Source organism: Pagrus major, chromosome 6, assembly GCF_040436345.1.
Source record: "Pagrus major chromosome 6, Pma_NU_1.0".
NCBI classification, from domain to species: Eukaryota; Metazoa; Chordata; class Actinopteri; order Spariformes; family Sparidae; genus Pagrus; species Pagrus major.
The window spans coordinates 16523583-16541550 of NC_133220.1; the positions used below are offsets into that span (position 1 = coordinate 16523583).

At 39.1% G+C, this 17968-nt stretch overlaps 2 protein-coding genes across 3 annotated transcripts; both read left to right on the forward strand.

The window, feature by feature from the left end:
- Window positions 1-119: 119 nt before the first annotated feature.
- Window positions 120-4829, forward strand: wdr82 (WD repeat domain 82). The gene is made up of 9 exons (XM_073469293.1): window positions 120-512; window positions 1498-1595; window positions 2094-2160; window positions 2259-2358; window positions 2476-2592; window positions 2709-2864; window positions 3501-3570; window positions 3734-3876; window positions 4612-4829. The coding sequence occupies exons 1-9, from the start codon at window positions 352-354 to the stop codon at window positions 4639-4641; spliced, it is 942 nt and encodes a 313-aa protein (XP_073325394.1). The 5' UTR covers window positions 120-351; the 3' UTR covers window positions 4642-4829.
- A 2449-nt stretch (window positions 4830-7278) lies between these two features.
- twf2 (twinfilin-2) lies at window positions 7279-16554 on the forward strand. 2 transcript variants are annotated; one of them, XM_073469291.1, is made up of 9 exons: window positions 7279-7375; window positions 12001-12179; window positions 13784-13879; window positions 13976-14080; window positions 14352-14366; window positions 14584-14709; window positions 14804-14954; window positions 15909-16030; window positions 16387-16554. In XM_073469291.1, exons 1-9 carry the CDS (start codon window positions 7279-7281, stop codon window positions 16552-16554), a joined length of 1059 nt encoding a protein of 352 aa, XP_073325392.1. The 2 variants fall into 2 exon arrangements, with proteins under 2 accessions (XP_073325392.1, XP_073325393.1); XM_073469292.1 differs by lacking the exon at window positions 14352-14366.
- The last annotated feature ends 1414 nt before the right edge of the window (window positions 16555-17968 follow it).

The following is a 17968-nucleotide window of genomic DNA, read 5'->3' on the forward strand; positions in this document are numbered from 1 at the left end:
TCCTCTTATTTCTTATTTTTGACCTCCCTTTGACTTTATTATTATGGCCAAGGTGCAACTCTCGCGATAACTATCTTATCATGTGATCTCCGACAAATGCGCGTCCCAGACGGTGAATATGCGCGTCACCGACGTCGTGAAGGCGGTGCTTTTCCCTCCCTCCATACTACCGTGAATCAGAAGTATCACAGGCGGGCTTTCGTCGCTGCTTTTGAACTGTACTTCTTAAAAAAATAACTGTTAGCACCATTACAGTTCATACATATATATATACGAATTATCATAAGGGACATCTGTAAGCCGAATCAAAGTAAAACGAGGGCCTGCTTCCCCTCAGACACAGAGGCCATCATGAAGCTGACGGACAATGTGCTGCGGAGCTTCAGAGTTGCTAAGGTGTTCCGAGAAAACTCAGACAAAATTAATTGTTTCGATTTCAGTTCAAACGGAGAAACGATTATTTCCAGCAGCGACGACGACTCATTAGTCTTGTACGACTGCCAAGAGGGAAAGTAAGAGCGTTTTTTCTCATTTATACTCTATTGTTTTTGACGTTAGCTTCTTGCTATGCTAGCTAGCTAGCTAGCGAGGCCTGCAGCACTGCGATGATACTCTGCTGCGATTGTATGAGATGTGAAATTCATGTATGTGCATGCAGTTTGAAAACACCTGCAACATTGATCCTGTGGGTTTCCTGTGTCCCAGTCATGCAATGTGTATTATATTGTCAGAAGTAAAGCATTATCAGTCAAATTTGCTGTAGAGAGCTGTAACGTTACGAGTAAGCTAGCTAGTATTAGCTGTTTATCAGTTAACGTATATAACGTATGTTGGTGGAAAAGAGCTGCCTCCAACTTGTAAATAATGGAAATATACATATTTATTAAAGTATGTTAAGATTTCATAGTGCTCACATGAGTAGCTCATCCACAGACAATGAATAACCAACCTTTTTTTTTTATAATTTGCTCATTTATTAACCGTCTAATATCAAAAATGACAAACATTTGCTGCTTCCAGAGTCTCAAACGTGAACATTTGCTCCTTTTTTATACTAATATATGAGGTAAATTGAGTATCTTGAGGTCTTAGAGTTGAATGGACACCATAAGTTATTTAAGGATGATGAATCAGGAACAGACATTGTTTTTGGAGACCAAACAATTAAGCGATGAATAAAAAGCAGCATCCAATAACGAAAGTAATTACTAGTTGCAGGCCTATGGTAATCTATTGGCATTGATCTGTTTACAGGTCAAAATAACATGTCACCGCTCAAATCACTGTCCTAAAATTGCTGATCAGCAGCCAAAAGTCCATAAAACATTCAAGGAAGTACCTCTGCTTTGAGGCAGTAACCTGGATTTGTTCTGTATTTTTGCCAAGTAATTATAAAGAAATGGCTCTATTATTTTCAGCACAGCTTAATATCTTTTAGTAGTTCAAATGCTCATTCACTCTCTTTTTTCCCCCCTCATGTAATCTGATTGATTGCAGACCAAAGAGGACTCTCTACAGTAAAAAGTATGGAGTGGATCTGATCAGGTACACACATGCTGCAAACACTGTGGTCTACAGTTCCAACAAAATCGATGGTATGTTGATGCATGAATACTTGTTGTTTTTTCTTTGTAGTATGAGGAAGTTTCAGTTTGTGCTCTAAGTGATGATGTTGTTATATCACATATCGAACAATTCATCAAGGAATCAAATATGTTTTTGACTGAAGAGCAGCTTCTTTCCTCAGGCTGAAGACTTTACTTATCGATTGCATGTGTTTTACTGGTTGAACTGTTGAGACACTCGCCGGTGGTTGATGTTTACAGGATGCCGTACCCCTGTGGAATGCTGCAGGATGGCAGGGGCGGGATCACTGCTCACTTTGGTCTGAGGTAGTTGTTTGTACAGTTTGAGGGTCTGTGATTCTGCCCCATACAGGAGCTAACTGTACAAGTGACTGCCTTGCCCAAGGTTGAGACAAATCGTCAGACCTGCCTGTAATCAACTTCATGTTTCGGTGTCAGCTTGTGTCATGCTGTCGCTGGTCATGTTTGATGTTTGACATGGTAATAATTTTGTTATTATTCTTGAAGATACAATCCGGTACCTGTCACTTCATGACAACAAATACATCCGCTACTTTCCTGGGCATAATAAAAGGTGAGGACTGAATTTATGCTGGTCTGTCTGCACTTTGATGTTAATGTTGAGTTAAAAGTTCATGTGTTCTCATTTTGTCCTTTTTTGTTTTTGATCAGAGTGACATCTCTTTCCATGTCTCCCGTGGACGACACATTTATTTCTGGCTCATTAGATAAAACTATCAGACTGTGGGATTTGCGGTCACCTAACTGCCAGGTGAGTGCCTTCTGTATTTATAATTTAGTGAGCATCCATTGGCATTGCACTTACATGTCAATTGCAGAAGTGGGATTGAACCGATACTGACCTTCTCTTGTCATCTGTAAACTTTAGGGTCTGATGCACCTTCAGGGGAAGCCAGTGTGCTCCTTTGATCCTGAGGGCCTCATTTTTGCTGCTGGAATAAATTCGGAGATGGTTAAACTTTATGATCTGCGGTCGTTTGATAAGGTAAGAAGTGTTTGTGTGTAAGAGAGAGACCGTTCATGATGTATTTTTGTCTTATATCAAATTAATAGCGTTTAATTTAATTGAAGCAAAATATTCATGATCGCTTTTGTCACCAGGGTCCCTTTGCAACCTTCAAGCTTCAGTATGACCGGACGTGTGAGTGGACAGGACTCAAGTTCAGCAACGACGGGAAACTCATTCTTCTTTCTACGAATGGCGGAGCCCTTCGCATCCTGGATGCCTTTAAGGGTGCTGTATTGCATAACTTTGGGGTAAGAGATAACTCATCATGCATGCACAGAAAGAAGTAAGGTTAGGAAAACATTTATAGTCAAATTATGTCCCCTCAATGACTAAATTCAAGAAAAAAATCATGTTTTAAAAGGGGCCCTGTTACAATTTGTAGCAATTTATTTATATCAATCACTTTTTAATTTGTCATATGTGAGCAAATTGAAAAGTGACATGAAAAATGAGACCTTCCCCATCTCTCCCGGTGGCCTATACAATTTTGTGGATGATGACCTTATGTACGTTCTTGTGTGCTGTCTCAATGCCTCTCTCTGCCCCACTATCAGAGACCAACAGTAGCTAACGTTAGTTTAGAAATGGAGTCAGCTAACATAAATGATCTTCAAAGAAGTTCTGCAGAACCCCTTTAAGAATTGATGAAGACTTCAAAACTTCCCAATGTGGGTGCCAAATTCACTTTTTTGACCAGTGAATGTTCAAATTTAACAACAATACATTTGCATTGTTCTTTTGGCTAGTGAGTGAGCCACTTGGATATTTTGCCAGCATTTGGCTGTTGCAGATATTGTTCCCCGTTCCCAACAAACTGTTCACTATTTTGATCCTAATGTGCACAAAATAGTTGCTCATGGATGCTGTTGTTTATTTACCCACAGGGCTACAACAACAGTAAAGGTGTAACGCTGGAGGCATCATTCACTCCGGATTCTCAGTTTGTTATGATTGGTAAGTTAAGATTGCGTTTTTCCCTCTTGCTGTTGCCCTGGTGTAGAAATATATCAATACATTTATCACAAGCATTACAAGTCCCAAGCCAGCTGAATATGAATTATATATGACGGTCATGTTTTCATCAAATGTTTATTTTCGTTTGTCCATTATATTTTAGGCTCTGAGGACGGAAAGATCCACGTGTGGAATGCAGAGAGCGGTATGAAGGTGGCTTTATTAGACGGGAAGCACACAGGACCAATAACCTGCCTCCAGTTCAACCCCAAGTTCATGACGTTTGCAAGCGCCTGCTCAAACATGGTCAGTAAGAGCAGCAGTATGGACTAAAAGGCATGATTTAGATGAAGTCTTGAAAGTTTGGGCAATGTTTAATTTTAACCATTATGTTTTCAATGTTCGGACCATGCTTGATTTTGACTGTGCTCCTTGAACAATGCTTGCTTTTAAACATAATCTGGTGTTTCATCTACACTATCATTTATCATTTATTTTAAAACCAAAAATAATGTAATATTTTAAAGGACCGGATCCTGTCACCACATTTGTTTCCCAAATCAAAGTTAAAATGAACAGATGGTAAAATACATAAAATGATGGCTGTGGGTTTAAAGAAACTAATTTTACACAATTGTATTTATAGCAACAATTTAGATGTGATGGTAAAGGCTTCAAAGGTCAGGAAATGTTTGGTTTCGGTACATTGAAAGTGCATGAAAAGTTCAATTTTACTCCTTACTGAAAAAGTAGATTCCTGGTGGTTTAACTAAGTTGTTTTATGTGATTTTAGTACCCTTTATATGTAATGTGATCTCACTGAACCAAGCATTTCATGGACTACTAAGAATACAATTATTATTACACTGATTTGTTATTGTGTTACTCATAACACCCTGGCCGCCCACAATGACTCAATTCTAAAACTGTACACACTTGATACAACTGTTAGAGAGTGAGCTCACCTTTATGGACCACGCGCACACCATTAAACACAAAATGTTCTAATGTGACTGGATGGTTTGTTCTCTCATCTTTCAGGCATTCTGGCTCCCCACCATCGACGACTGATGACAGCATAGTGAAGGCCTTTGTTGAAGGCTGAAGTGACCAGCAGGGGGCAGCACAACCAGCTCTGTAAATTTCTACAGGATGTGCAGCCCATTCAGTTCAAATTGTAAATAAGTAGTTTGCAGAAATAGATTCTTTGTCTATTCTTTTTTTATATTTCTATTTAAAATTAAACTGTTTCTTTGTAAGATGTTGGTTTTGTCGACTTTATTATTGCATTGTGCATATCACATAATCCAAACCAATGTTCCAGGAAACATCTATCTGATTTAACCTGATTTTATTTTTAATGAACGAATCCATCCAAGCCTACTGAACTGCATTTTATTTTTGTCCCAATTCACTTTGGTATCAGTAGAAAAAGTCAGTTTAAATTTCCTGAATCCCAAAGATGATACTTTTTGAAGTGCAAATTATATCAGGAAAATATTCAGTGTTTAATTAGAGACAGTTCAATCAGATGGCTCTTTATTTTTAAATCGGGCTTATGTTGAGTTTTAGTTATTAGGATTAATGTTAGAATTGTTGTATAATTTAAAGCAGTAGTTATTAGAAACCCCAGATGTCAGTTTTAAATCGCAACTCTGACATCGTGTAAACGCTGTCAGCATTGACGGGTGGTTGATGACATCAAAAACATCTTACACAATCTGTTGAGCGTCGCAGCTGTGATGCATTTAATAAGTAAGTTGTGTAATTTTTGCAAAGCAATATGCTCCCATTGATCTTGTTACCTTGCCAAGGAGGTGATGTTTTCGGCCATGTCTGGTTGTTGGCTGGTTGGTTCGTCAGCAGGATTACACAAAAACTACTGATCAGAGTTCCACAAAACTTGGTTGGAGGATGAGTCTGACCCAGAATAGACCCCATTAACTTTTGGTGCAGATTCAGATACAGATCCAGGAATGTTTTTCTCACTTTCTTAAAAAATTGTGAGATATTTGCATCTTTTGACAGTTTAATTAATTTCTCAGGGAATATTGCATGGATCTTAATTAAAAACATCAGGTGTATTAAGGTGGTTGCAAATAAAAACATGATCTAGCAGATCTAAATATGTCTTGTTTGATATTGGATTAGGCTTGATTGAGTTAAACGGGACTGTTTGGCCTGTTTGTGCTCTACTGAGTTCTGTTCTAGTTGCTATGTAAGTAGAATAAAGTACAAATTATTACAGGATATTTTTGAAAATATTTACTGTAATATAATAAAATCAAATCTTGCGTATTAGTTTTTAGTCATCAGTGTAAAATTAATTTTCAGGTTTACATTCATTTAAAATGATATAATTATAAAATGTATATATATAAATATATATATGACACCTGGGTTCCTGCTTTAAATTGTAAATACTTTATACATATGCTTTATATATATATTTCACAGTTCAGTATTTAGATATATACAGTTCATTCATATGTCTTTTATTTTTAAATGTTGCTTATGATTTTAGCTATTGGGGTTAATGTTGACTTAGAATTATTGTATAATTTAAAGCAGGAGCTATGAGAAAGCCCAAATGTCAGTTTTAAATTTGTGGATCAGATTGTGTAAACGCTGTCAGCACTGACAGGTGATTGACGACATCAAAAACATCTTACACAATCTGTTGAGCGTCACAGCTGTCACATGTGGCTCCAAGTTGAGCCACATGTGACAGCTGTGACACCAAGTTGTGTAAACTTTCCAAAACAGTATGCTCCCTTGATCTTATTATTATTATTATTATTATTATTATTTTACTTTTTAAAGGGGCACTATGTAGTTTACGAGAAGAAATTAAAACTTAGAATTGTAATATTTACAATATTAATGAGGTAATAACACAAACTCAAATGTTTATCTTTTCCATAACTGAATAAACAAGCTGTTCTCAGAGGAAAATAAGGTCCCCACAACAGTGTTTGAAGCTAGACAGGTGGCAGGGTCCGCCAAATATAAACAAAGTATAACGGTATGAAATTGTGTTGTCCTTCAAGGTCAGTTTGTTTATTCAGTTTATTCACTGAAGATCTTTCTCTTATTAAAAGTTCTCCAACAAAACCACACAGTGCACCTTTAAATCAGATGAAACAGTTGCTTTCTTGCTGGTTTTTTTCCCCTCAGCCAAAATTCAGAATATTTTAATATTAGTAAAATTCGAATGAGAGTAGAGTGTGTCAGTATTGAAACAAACAAAATCTTTCTTGTGACAATACATCTGAGTTCTTGGCTCAGAAGTTGGTTATTGGGTTTACAGGTCACAGCTCCACTGTAGGTCTGAGGTGAGGTGGGGGGTTTCACAGGCCAGTGCACAGGGTCGGATACTCAGCCAGTGGGAGCTAAATTTGGGAGAGAGGTGATCAGGTTCCCTCACTGTGTGCACATGATACTGTCCTAGTTACTTGAGCGATGTCCCCTCTCACACCGCCACACTCTCAACGAGTCCAGACACACTCAGCGATCCTCTTCAGCAGTTACAATCTGAAGTAAAGGAGTATCTTCAACAGGCTTCTTCTTTTGGACTTAAGTGTCTCTTGACTGGACTGAATATTTGGGCCTGGTGCTGTGGAGCTCCAGTCCTTCCTATTTCTTCTCCCTTGTCTCTCAACACCCCAACTACAGCGCCTGGCGGGAGGAAGAGACTGCTGACCCGCCATGTTTCTCGCACTGGTTGTGACACCAGAGCTCAGGGAGTTCCTGGCCCGGGCAAAAGGTGGAGCAGTGCGCCTCATCAAGGTGTGCATCCAAGATGGTGAGTGACCCAGGACATGTATATGGTGGAACAGGGATGAGTTTAATATTATGGATAGAAAGGAAAACTATTTAAACTATGTTTATTTTTAATGATTTATTTCTTTTAGAAGCCTGAAGAGGTGAAAAACCTCTCACTGTGTGGTTAATGTTTGTTTCATTAGTATCGTGTGGTGAGTGGATTGTTTTAAATCTAAGCAAATAAACATCTTACACAATCTGTTGGACAGCTGTCCTGAGCTTTACACATTACAAATCGACACTCAACAAGTCATCATCTGGAAACAGATGTCTGATGCGATGATGCATCTTTTGTTCCCAGTGTGTTCGGATAGTGACCCCATAAAGTGGAACAATGTCTGTGACCACTAATAATATGGTATTTTATAGTCTTTGTGTGGACATTTGTTGTGAATAGTTTAGCCAATGAGAGGTCTTTCCTTTTTGGACTGTTTCATTTAAAGGATTTTTAGAGGTCTGAAGAGGTGAAAGTATCCAGTAAAAAATGATAATAAAAAAACAAAAGTAGGTTTGTGTTTGAAATATATAGTTTACCTGTACCATCTGTTTAATCACTTGGTGACCCCTCAGATGTTATTTTGACTCTTTGAGGGGTCCTGCCCCCCAGGTTGGAGACCTAAAGCCTTGTGTGGCTGGAATACTTTCCACACCATTCATGTTGTCCCTTCTTTATGAGCTGTAAACTCTTTGTTTTATGGACCAGCGGTTTCCAGCCTTCATTTTTTTATTCAGTTTATTTGTCAGGGGCAGTGCATATTAATGACCATTACAATAGAGATGCCAGAATTAAGAGACTAATTTTTAATTTGTAGTCCCTGGCCACCTAAAACAAGTTTTTAAAAAACAATCATGATCCAGGCATGTCAACTACGATAAAAGTGTGTTGTCTTGAGGTTGGGACCTTCACAGCCTGTAATAAGATGAATCTAAGAGGTCATGAGACAGTTATAAGAGTACGAACTACTAAAATACTAAACTCTGCTATATAAAATGGTTTCTTCTGAAGTTTCTTTTCTATTCTTCTGTTTTGAAACTCAGGTTCAATTTAGTTTTACTTTCTCAGCCCTTTAATTTTACATTTCTTTAATGTATTCCTAGTTTGTGACGTCATGAATTACCATTACATTTGAATCACCAAGTACAGACAACTGTTGTAAACGACTCGTCTAACAAAAGATGTTTACAAAATATGTTAAACCTGCTTGTCAAGTTGTGACTTCCTGTGTGTTCCTGATTTTGTATCAAACAAGGCAATGGTTAACAATAAAAGCTAATACAAGCAGAATGCCACTCAGTAGATTGTATACCTCCTCCAAGGCCCAACAGTCCCTTTTGTACTCATTCATTCAGCCACCTAAATACAACGGATTCATTAATGCGTTATTCTCTGAGAAATGTACGTAAATGTTGAAAAACACTCGTCACACAATGTTAAAGAGAGTGAAAAAAAAACATTCCTGGATCCGTCCCTTTATCCGGATCTGCACAAAAAGATAACAGGGTCTATTTTGGGCCGAGACTCATCCTCCATCCAAGTTTCGAGGAAATCCATCTAGTAGTTTTTGTGTAATCCTGCTAACAAACCAACCAACAAATGGACACGGGGGAAAACATAAGATTCTTGGCAGAGGTAATAACTGGGTATAAAATCATGACTAAATCGACTCAATGTGAGCGTAACCAGTGCAGTCAGAATCAGAGTGTGATCATTTGAAAGGGTGTGACGCAGCCTTAACACAAACTGATAGCACCGCTCTTCCCCCTCACTCTCACCCTGACCTGTAAGTAGACGGCGACAGAACACCCTCTAATGTCTTTTTTTGGATTCGAAAAAAACTTTAAAACTTTAAAAATCCACAAATCTCGTGACAAAAATGTTTTCATCAAGAAGGTTTGACGACTCCTTAAATGCCTACAGAACAATACTTCTGTTGCTGAACGACCTTCAGAGTTTTTCTGAGATCACTGAGTGTCTATTTTAACATAAATGGTAAACTAAGGGCACAAACTGGGGTTTCACTGAAGACTTGTTTTTAATTCTCAGATTGTTTCACCTGAGTCAGAATCGGGTCAAGGCATCACATGCAACACATGACTTGACATAAAGGGGTCACAAACAAAAGCAAAAGATGCTCAACCGCTGATGACTTTGTCTAACCTCGAGGAAAAGACAACTGCGTCAGCGGTGTGAGAGCAGACGTTCAGTGTGTCAGCTGTGAAACATGGTCAGTGAGGCAACAGGTCTCTAGGTGGCACATGATGGAGGTGGACTGATATGTTCATGAGGTGTTTATATGTTGTAATCTGATTCATGACTGATGCATTCTGGGACTTTTGGGTGGCTATCTTTGCAGAATAAGATATTCGGTGTATTGATGTCATCAGAGACGAGTCTTGTGCTACAGAGACAGACACTCTGACTTCCTTACTGAAGCGCTGTGATCTTCCAGAGCGTCACTCGGCTATTTTGAGCCGCATGTGACTTGACATGGTCGTTCGCCTGCTGCCCAGTGACACTCCTGTTCGTCCCAATGTCAAAAGAGAAACAAGATCTTGGTGGTTTCATCACCGCTGGCTTGTTTTACCACTCGGTTTCCTTTCACCATACTGTCTCCTGAGAGCATTTGTCTTGTGATTTATCACTTTGTTTTAAACTGAGTTAAAAAAAGAACAATACACAACAATACACAACACCTAAAATAAGAAGTTTATACTAACATTGGCTTATAAAGAGAAAATAGCAAATGGAAAGTATGTGTGTGCAGAGCTGGAATGTGTTGGGCCTCAGAATAGCATCATGCCCCAAGAGATGGTCAGGAAATCCCCCTGCACCCCACAAGGACAGCAGACTTTAGTGTGTTTTGTGTATTTCATTAAGCCTGGCTGTTCAGAAATTAAACTTTTAATATTTTTTAACTCCGGGGTTTTTCTGCCTTTTTCTACGACAGAATGTGGAGTAACCACAGAGGGAAAACAGTGACACCTCTCCGCTGAGTTTTCAGACTGACTTCATTTCAGTGTGTTTGCACGTGAAGTGGTGAGCACTGAGAATGTGCTGATGGTCCACCATGCAGCTGAAACAACTAGTCAATCAACAGTCAGACTTGAGTAAAAGCAAAGATAGCATGTAAAAACATTACTTGCTAAAAGTGAAAGTCACCCATATTAATAAAACTTGGGTAGAAGTCTTAAAGTATCTGATATTAGATGTACTTACAGGAAATGTTCTTAAGTATTAAGAGTACTGTCGACCATTTGTTGGACTGGACAATTATTGGATGAAATATGCAGCATTTGTTTTTATTATCAAAATCAGTTTTTTGCAAATTAAATATTAAATATTAAATAAATTAAATGGATTTTGATTGATTTGCTTTTCTGCTTTATCACACTTACCTGGACTGGAGGGTGAGCCGACATCCTGAAAAATGCTGTTACGATCAGTTGTTCCAAATCCTGAATCTTGTCTTGTTTATCCCTAAGATTACACTAAACCCTGGTTTTGATTAGTTATAGCCTCGCTAAACATTCGTTTGGTGTTGCCCACAGACCACAGCCACAGACAGGCACTGGTCCTGCTCTCCATGTGCTGCAATGTACAAGTCCGTGGCCTACATGAATTATGGGTGTTGTAGTTTTGTTTGTGTTATGAACAGGTGTGATAGGCACAGGAATGCTGAGATGATTTACCAAAAATGATTTAAAAACTTCTACATTCAACATAGTCATTGATGACTTCATGAAAGATAATGACTAATTTTAGCATTGATTTTTGACTTTCATGTGTTTTTCTCCCCTGTCCTGAATTTCAGCCACTGACATTTTATAGACACAGCTATAAACGTGTCCTAATTAACCAAAATTAAAAGATGTGTGGGTAAATAACTGTTTTTTTCTTAGTTTTTTTGACAACGTGGACCAGGTTGTGAGATTGTATTTGTGTTTACATGCCACCACATGAATATAAACAACAGTTGTTTACGCTCTGCTAAGCCTAACAGCAATACTGTACTTAAAGGTGCAATATGTAAGAATTGGTCACCTGTTATGGGGCAGCATGTTACCAGAATAACCCCCAACTGCTGCAAACTTTACTCATGGTCTGTAGCTAATACCACGGCTCAGTTAGCCGTGCAGCTAGAAACCCTATGCTGACTTGAGGTACAAAGTGGTACTACAAAAATGGACAGACCAGGGCGGGCTGGTTAGCAACTCGTCAACTTCAGTAGACATCTCTGCAACACAGTACAGAGGCGTCCTTGACATAGCATCAACACTGGTGTTTCTTCACATCCTGTTTCACAAATTAATGTGAATTTGTCCCCTGAAGGCACCTTTCCACTGCAGCATGTTTAAGTAATATAATATGTAATGAACTCATTATAACACGTATATTAATAAGTTTAACTTTACATCAACTTTAATAGCATGCACCTGCTCTTCATAATAAAACTGCAACAATCCTCCGACTCATAAATCATTACCACCCCTGACTGCAGACTGTAGTATCATCTAACTGCTCCTGTATGTGTCAATGTGCTCTGCAAAGGGCGTGCTACATATAGGGGGGTTAAGGTATGTGACGAGTACTGGTCTGATTTTCAGAGCAGCTGGTGCTGGGGGCCTACAGAGAGCCCGAAAAGAGCTGGGACCAGGATTATGATCACTTCCTGCTTCCTCTCCTGGACGACCAGGAGCCCTGCTACATCCTGTACCGCCTCGACTCCCAGAATGCACAGGGCTACGAGTGGATCTTCATATCATGGTCTCCTGACCAGTCCCCAGTATGTCCTACCGCATAGTCTTTATTGTGCACATTACACTGAAGCTACATAAACACAGTTATGTTGACAGGTGAAAGCCTCAAATGTACACAATTTAAAGGTGTATTCCACCAATTTAGATTCAGATTTGAAAAGAATGGTCAAAATCAAAGTATCCTGAATTTTAGTCCCTTGTCTTGTGATTGTTTGTTTTGTTTTTTTAAGGACACTAAAAAATTCTGCACACTGACGATCTCTTGTACTGATCAGTACTGATAGTATTGATCCTCTTTAATCAGGAAAAAACCATACAGACAAACAGTGTGAGTACCACATGTGTATAAACACAAACCGGGTTAAAACCTCCAGTCTGAGGGCACCAGCAGAACCCAGGATTTATATAAATGTAAAAAAAAACATACTCAGCTCCTTCTTCTATCGTGTATCTACATCATACATGTGTAATCCAATAGAATAATTCCATATACAAGGATGAATCAAACACATACAGTACAAAACCATAGAAATACAGAGTGCAAAACAATTAACCAGACTGGTTTGGACAGGTTGCATTGACAGATTTTCTGTCAATGCAACCTGTAAACTGTGATTGCTGTTCTTTCTGTACATGCGACATCTATTGCATGACTGTTGGTCCTGGAGGAGGGATCCCTCCTCTGTGGCTCTTCCTGAGGTTTCTTCCATCGTCTTTTTTTTCCCTGTTAAAAGGGTCTTTTTTTTCCAACAAGATGGCAAGTTTTTCCTCACTCGAATCGAGGGTCTAAGGACAGAGGATGTCGTTCACTGTACAGACTGTAAAGCCCATTGAGGCAATGTGATTGTGATTTTGGGCTATATAAATAAAATTTGATTTGATTTGATTTGACTGGTAATCATCATCATGCAATAGGACATGAATGTCCAAGGATGGATATGTAGCCTATCCGACAGTAAGAAATTGAGTAAAACAAATAAGGCCGACAAAAAAAGTTTAAAATTTTAGGAGAAATGCTGACAAGAGCCATAATCTCATGAGAAGAAACGTAACGTAAAGCATAAACAGACAGCGCTTCAGCGTTTCCCTGGGACATAACTGCTGGTGCCACTGTCGCACTGCGAGGTTTATAAGGGGCCGATCTATACGTGGATGGTGTCATTTTATTCTTCTTTTTTCATTCTATCTAAGTCATAAATGGGTCATGACTTATGTGCCAACAAGGCTGCATCCTACATTTCCCATAATGCAAATCAATAGCATCTTTCATGAGACCCTACCTGCCTGGTGAATGTAACACAGGCTTTCACTTGTAGTCACGAGCAGGGCCGAGATAACTCATCGTCACAACCCCGGTGACATCATCAGAGTAATTAAACTTGTCTCCACTTCACACATATAAAAAACAGTACATACAGTATGTTGATGAAGTTTCTCAGTCATCCAGGTCATGGTAAATCTAGGTGCTGTATCGTAGGCAACTGGACTTGTTTCAGTTTCTTGAAGACGTTTCACCTCTCATCCAAGAGGCTTCCTCAGTTCTAACTAACTGGAGGGGAGTTGTCAGGCTTTTAAACTCTGTGTCCCGACAGAGTCGTTACGTGTCCGTTTTCCTCTCTGATTGTCGCAGGTGAAACAGAAGATGTTGTACGCTGCCACTCGTGCCACAGTGAAGAAAGAGTTCGGCGGTGGGCATGTGAAATATGAGATGTTTGGCACAGCTGAGGTCAGAAACACTTAAATACATTCGTCTATTTTGCTGTGATGAGGTGTTTTAAAGGTGTTTGTCCTGTGCTTCCTCTTGTTTTGCTTCCAACACTAGGAGGACATATGTTTGCTGGGCTACCAGTGTCATGTGTCGTCCTGCTCAGGTCCTGCCCCACTCACATTAGCTGAGCAGGAGCTCCAGAGGATCAAAATCACAGAGGTGAGGGTTCAACAGTGTTGTCATCATTGCACGTGCCAAGGTCAAGAGCTGCTAGTTTCAGCTTGTTAAATTTAAGGATTTGCTGCCTTTCTTTGTCTGTTATGATGGTAAATGAAGAGTTTTGGACATTTTTTCGACTCAGTGATTAATCCTGAAAACAGTTACCAGATAATTCAATAATGAAAATAATAATTAGTTGCAGCTCTACTTGTGTCTTTAATATAACTGCCTGTATTTGACATGTAACATTTTGTTGTGATTGCTTTTTCAGGGCCGGGTTAAACAGGTACGTTCATAACTGTTTTGCTGTGTATTTAATATGGATTCGGATTAGAGGTGAAAGGGGAAAGCACAGAAAGAATCTATTTGGTGTAATAAGTGCTAATTTTTAAATAAATGTGTGAACCACAGTATAGAAAATTAAAGCTATCTCCTTCAACCCTTTGTGGATCTTCCTTTCGAGGCTTGAAAAGATGTTTGTGTTTGCTTGTTGCCCCCTGCAGGTGAAGACAGAGATCAGCGTGGAGAATAAGCACCAGACACTTCAGGGCCTCGCTTTTCCTCTGCAGGAGACAGCCAAGAGAGCCCTGCAGCAACTTGCCCAAAAACGCGTCAACTACATACAGCTGGTGAGCCATCATTCAATATGAGCGTTGATATATTAGACGTCTACTTTGAGAGGACTGAACATTTTGTATACTGTGCATTATTGTTTTGTTGCAGAGGTTGGATGTAGAGAAGGAGACGATCGAGCTGGTCCACTCCAACCCGACAGAAACAAGAGATTTGCCCCGCAGAGTTCCCAAAGACACTCCTAGATACCACTTCTTCCTTTACAAACACTCCCACGAAGGAGACTACCTGGAATCTGTCGGTATGTCACTGATTGTCTCTGACAGGCATCTTTTTTTTATATCTGTGCATGCACGAACAATGAGGTGCACATCTGGACGACAGACACAGAGAGGCACTGAGAGAAAACTATAGTGCCTATTCTATCATCAATAGTTAGCAACCCTTTAAACTGAAGCAATAGTTACATGTGACTTGATTTTCCTTCTCTCATTATTTCATTTGAAGCAGAATTCTCATAGTTTTGTGTTTTTCATTAATTTTTACATTTCTTATGTAATGACAGACTCATGGTCTGGTTAGGTTTAGGCACAACAACCACTTGGTTGGGATTAGGAAAAGATCATGTTTTGGCTTAAAATACCTGCTTTGGTCGTCACAAACACAGCTGGTGATGTCACGACTTCCCACAAAAAATATCCAGTTTTAGTCGATGCAAACGTGGCTGGAAAATGTCTTGAGATTGCCTTAAAATATCCAGTGGTGTCACGTTTACAAGTGTTAAAATACAGTCTCGTAGTCATAAACATGTAATGTTTTTATTAGTTTCTGTATTTTTGTAATTACAATGCGGGGGGTCTTTTTCAGGGGCAAGATTTAAGAAGTACGATAGGTATTACAATTCAAACACAACACTTTGTGGAGGCAGTTGACTCACAGTCTCAATAAACATTTACACGGAGGCCTCCTTGTGCTTGTTGTTGACCAAAATGACTAAAACTGAAGACATTTCCTCTGAGTTTTTTTCATTATGCATTATCGTTTCAGCTTGTTTTAGTTTTTTCGAAAGCCTAGTTTTTTAGATCAGACTAAAAAAACCTTGATATGAGGGATTTGTTTTCATCTGAAGAGGTGAAAGTATCAAGAAAAAATGTATTCACAAGGTGATTTTGTGTTTCCTTTTTCACCCTTTTAATCGTCTTAGTGTCAAACCGAAAAATCTTTAAATCTTCTTCCTCTCTCTTTGTCTCTACAGTGTTCATATACTCCATGCCAGGATACAGCTGTAGCATTAAGGAGCGGATGTTGTATTCCAGCTGCAAGAGTCGACTACTGGAGGAGGTGGAGAAAGACTACCATCTGGAAATTGCCAAAAAGGTAATGGATGGATAGATGGATACGCAATTACATAACAGGGTAGTTGCCACTGAGTACACTGAGGTCATGTTTTATTGGTTTCTGTGTCTTTAGACTCACTATATTTCAGATTGATGCACAAAAATCAATTAACAAAGGACAATTAGTATTTCTCCAAGAGAACTGTGTTCTTAGTAGTGCAGAGAGGCTTTTCGCAGCATTCAGACCTTCATGAAACACAATTTTACACAGAAAATGTTGCTAATTGAAAAAATACTGAGTGGAGCATTTTTTAGACTCACTCCCTCAGGGTTTACAAAGTTACGTCAAACGGTTTCTAATGGATTGCATGCTTGTATTTTTATCCATACCTGCAGTTGGAGATCGATGACGGAGATGAACTGACGGAGGATTTTCTGTATGACGAGGTCCATCCCAAGCAGCATGCCCACAAACAGGCCTTCGCGAAGCCCCGCGGCCCAGCAGGAAAAAGGGGACACAAGCGCCTCATTAAGGGGCCAGGAGAGACCAAACAGGACAGCTAGAGGTGGACATGTTTTCAGTTCCCCAGACCTTCCAACACGTCGTCAGGCCCAGAGGAACGGCTGCAGTGATGGATTTCCTCTGCTGTTTGTACTGTAACAATTGTGCTTTTTAAAGAAAACATGATGATGAAATATCTTTAATCTGTCTCCCCCACAGGCAAAACAGATGTCATGGACAAATATAAAAACATGTCTAAGAAAACATAAAAAGTATAAGAAGAGATCATTTGTTTATTGACGATTCCCTCTATTTAAAGAACAGTCTGGAGGCTGAAAACCAGACAAATGGCCTTGTTATTGTAAAGCTAATCTGTCTGGTTGTTCCAGACTTAACATTATTATAGACTTGTACTGAATTGTGAATGCATTGTCACATGTTTCAGTCCTCACCTCTAGCCTCAAGTACAGGTTTTGTATCAACAGTGTTTGTAAGAAATAAACCATATGAAAGGAAATTCTAAATAAAATCTTGTTTATACTGTGGTATTACACTTTGGTACAGGTTTGTGTATTTGCATCCAGTATGCTTCTATGTTTAATGCATGGAAAAAGTTCCTGTTACATGTCTGTAAATATTCTACATGGTTAGGATGGACATGGGATAGTTACATATCTGATTATAGAGGTTTTAAATTAGACCAACAGCTTCAGGCATCAACTGCAGTCAACAACATCCTCTTGTCAAGGCGTCGAGGTTCCAGTGTTTGAAAGGCTGCACTGTTGATTTACCTGCATGACAATCGATTCGGCCGGAGTTCTGACCAGTGTAATTCAGTAGAAATGGGCAACTATGGTTGTGTCATCAAACACATTTCGTTTCTTGATTACAAGCTCACTTTTCATGAGGTTATCTCAGTTGTGAGACCAGTCTGTTCAGACTTTGCAAACTTGTTCCCTTCGTAATCCTCTTCTAAAAAGTACACAGTCTACAAAGAATTGGACCAAAAGGTCAAAGCTTTTAGATTAGCACGGATCATATGCACACACAAAGTCAAAGGGCTGCTCTCCTTTTAGTTGGGTCGTCAACTAAATGGTCATAATTAAGGTTCTTGGTTGGCTAAGAAACCTTAAGCTCGATAGTATAGCAGTTAAGGTCTTTTTTATAATGCTCAGTCATAAGTGAAACAAGAGCACAGCCAAGCTAGTGGCTAAGTGCTTTGAGCTGTACTGGTAATGTCAGCATGCAAACATGCTAACAATGACCATATTAGCATGCTGATGTTAAGCAGGTCTTTTTTGACAAATGGCCACTACAGGAATATCACTACTTTTGCAGGTATTTGATCATAAAGTATTGGACAATGTACAGTTTTGACCTGATGGGGGCACCAGATGAAAAGTCATTAGCATACATTGTTTGGGTACCATGACTGCTTGTGTAACTGTGTGCTGTTACACTAAACATCTTCCGTTG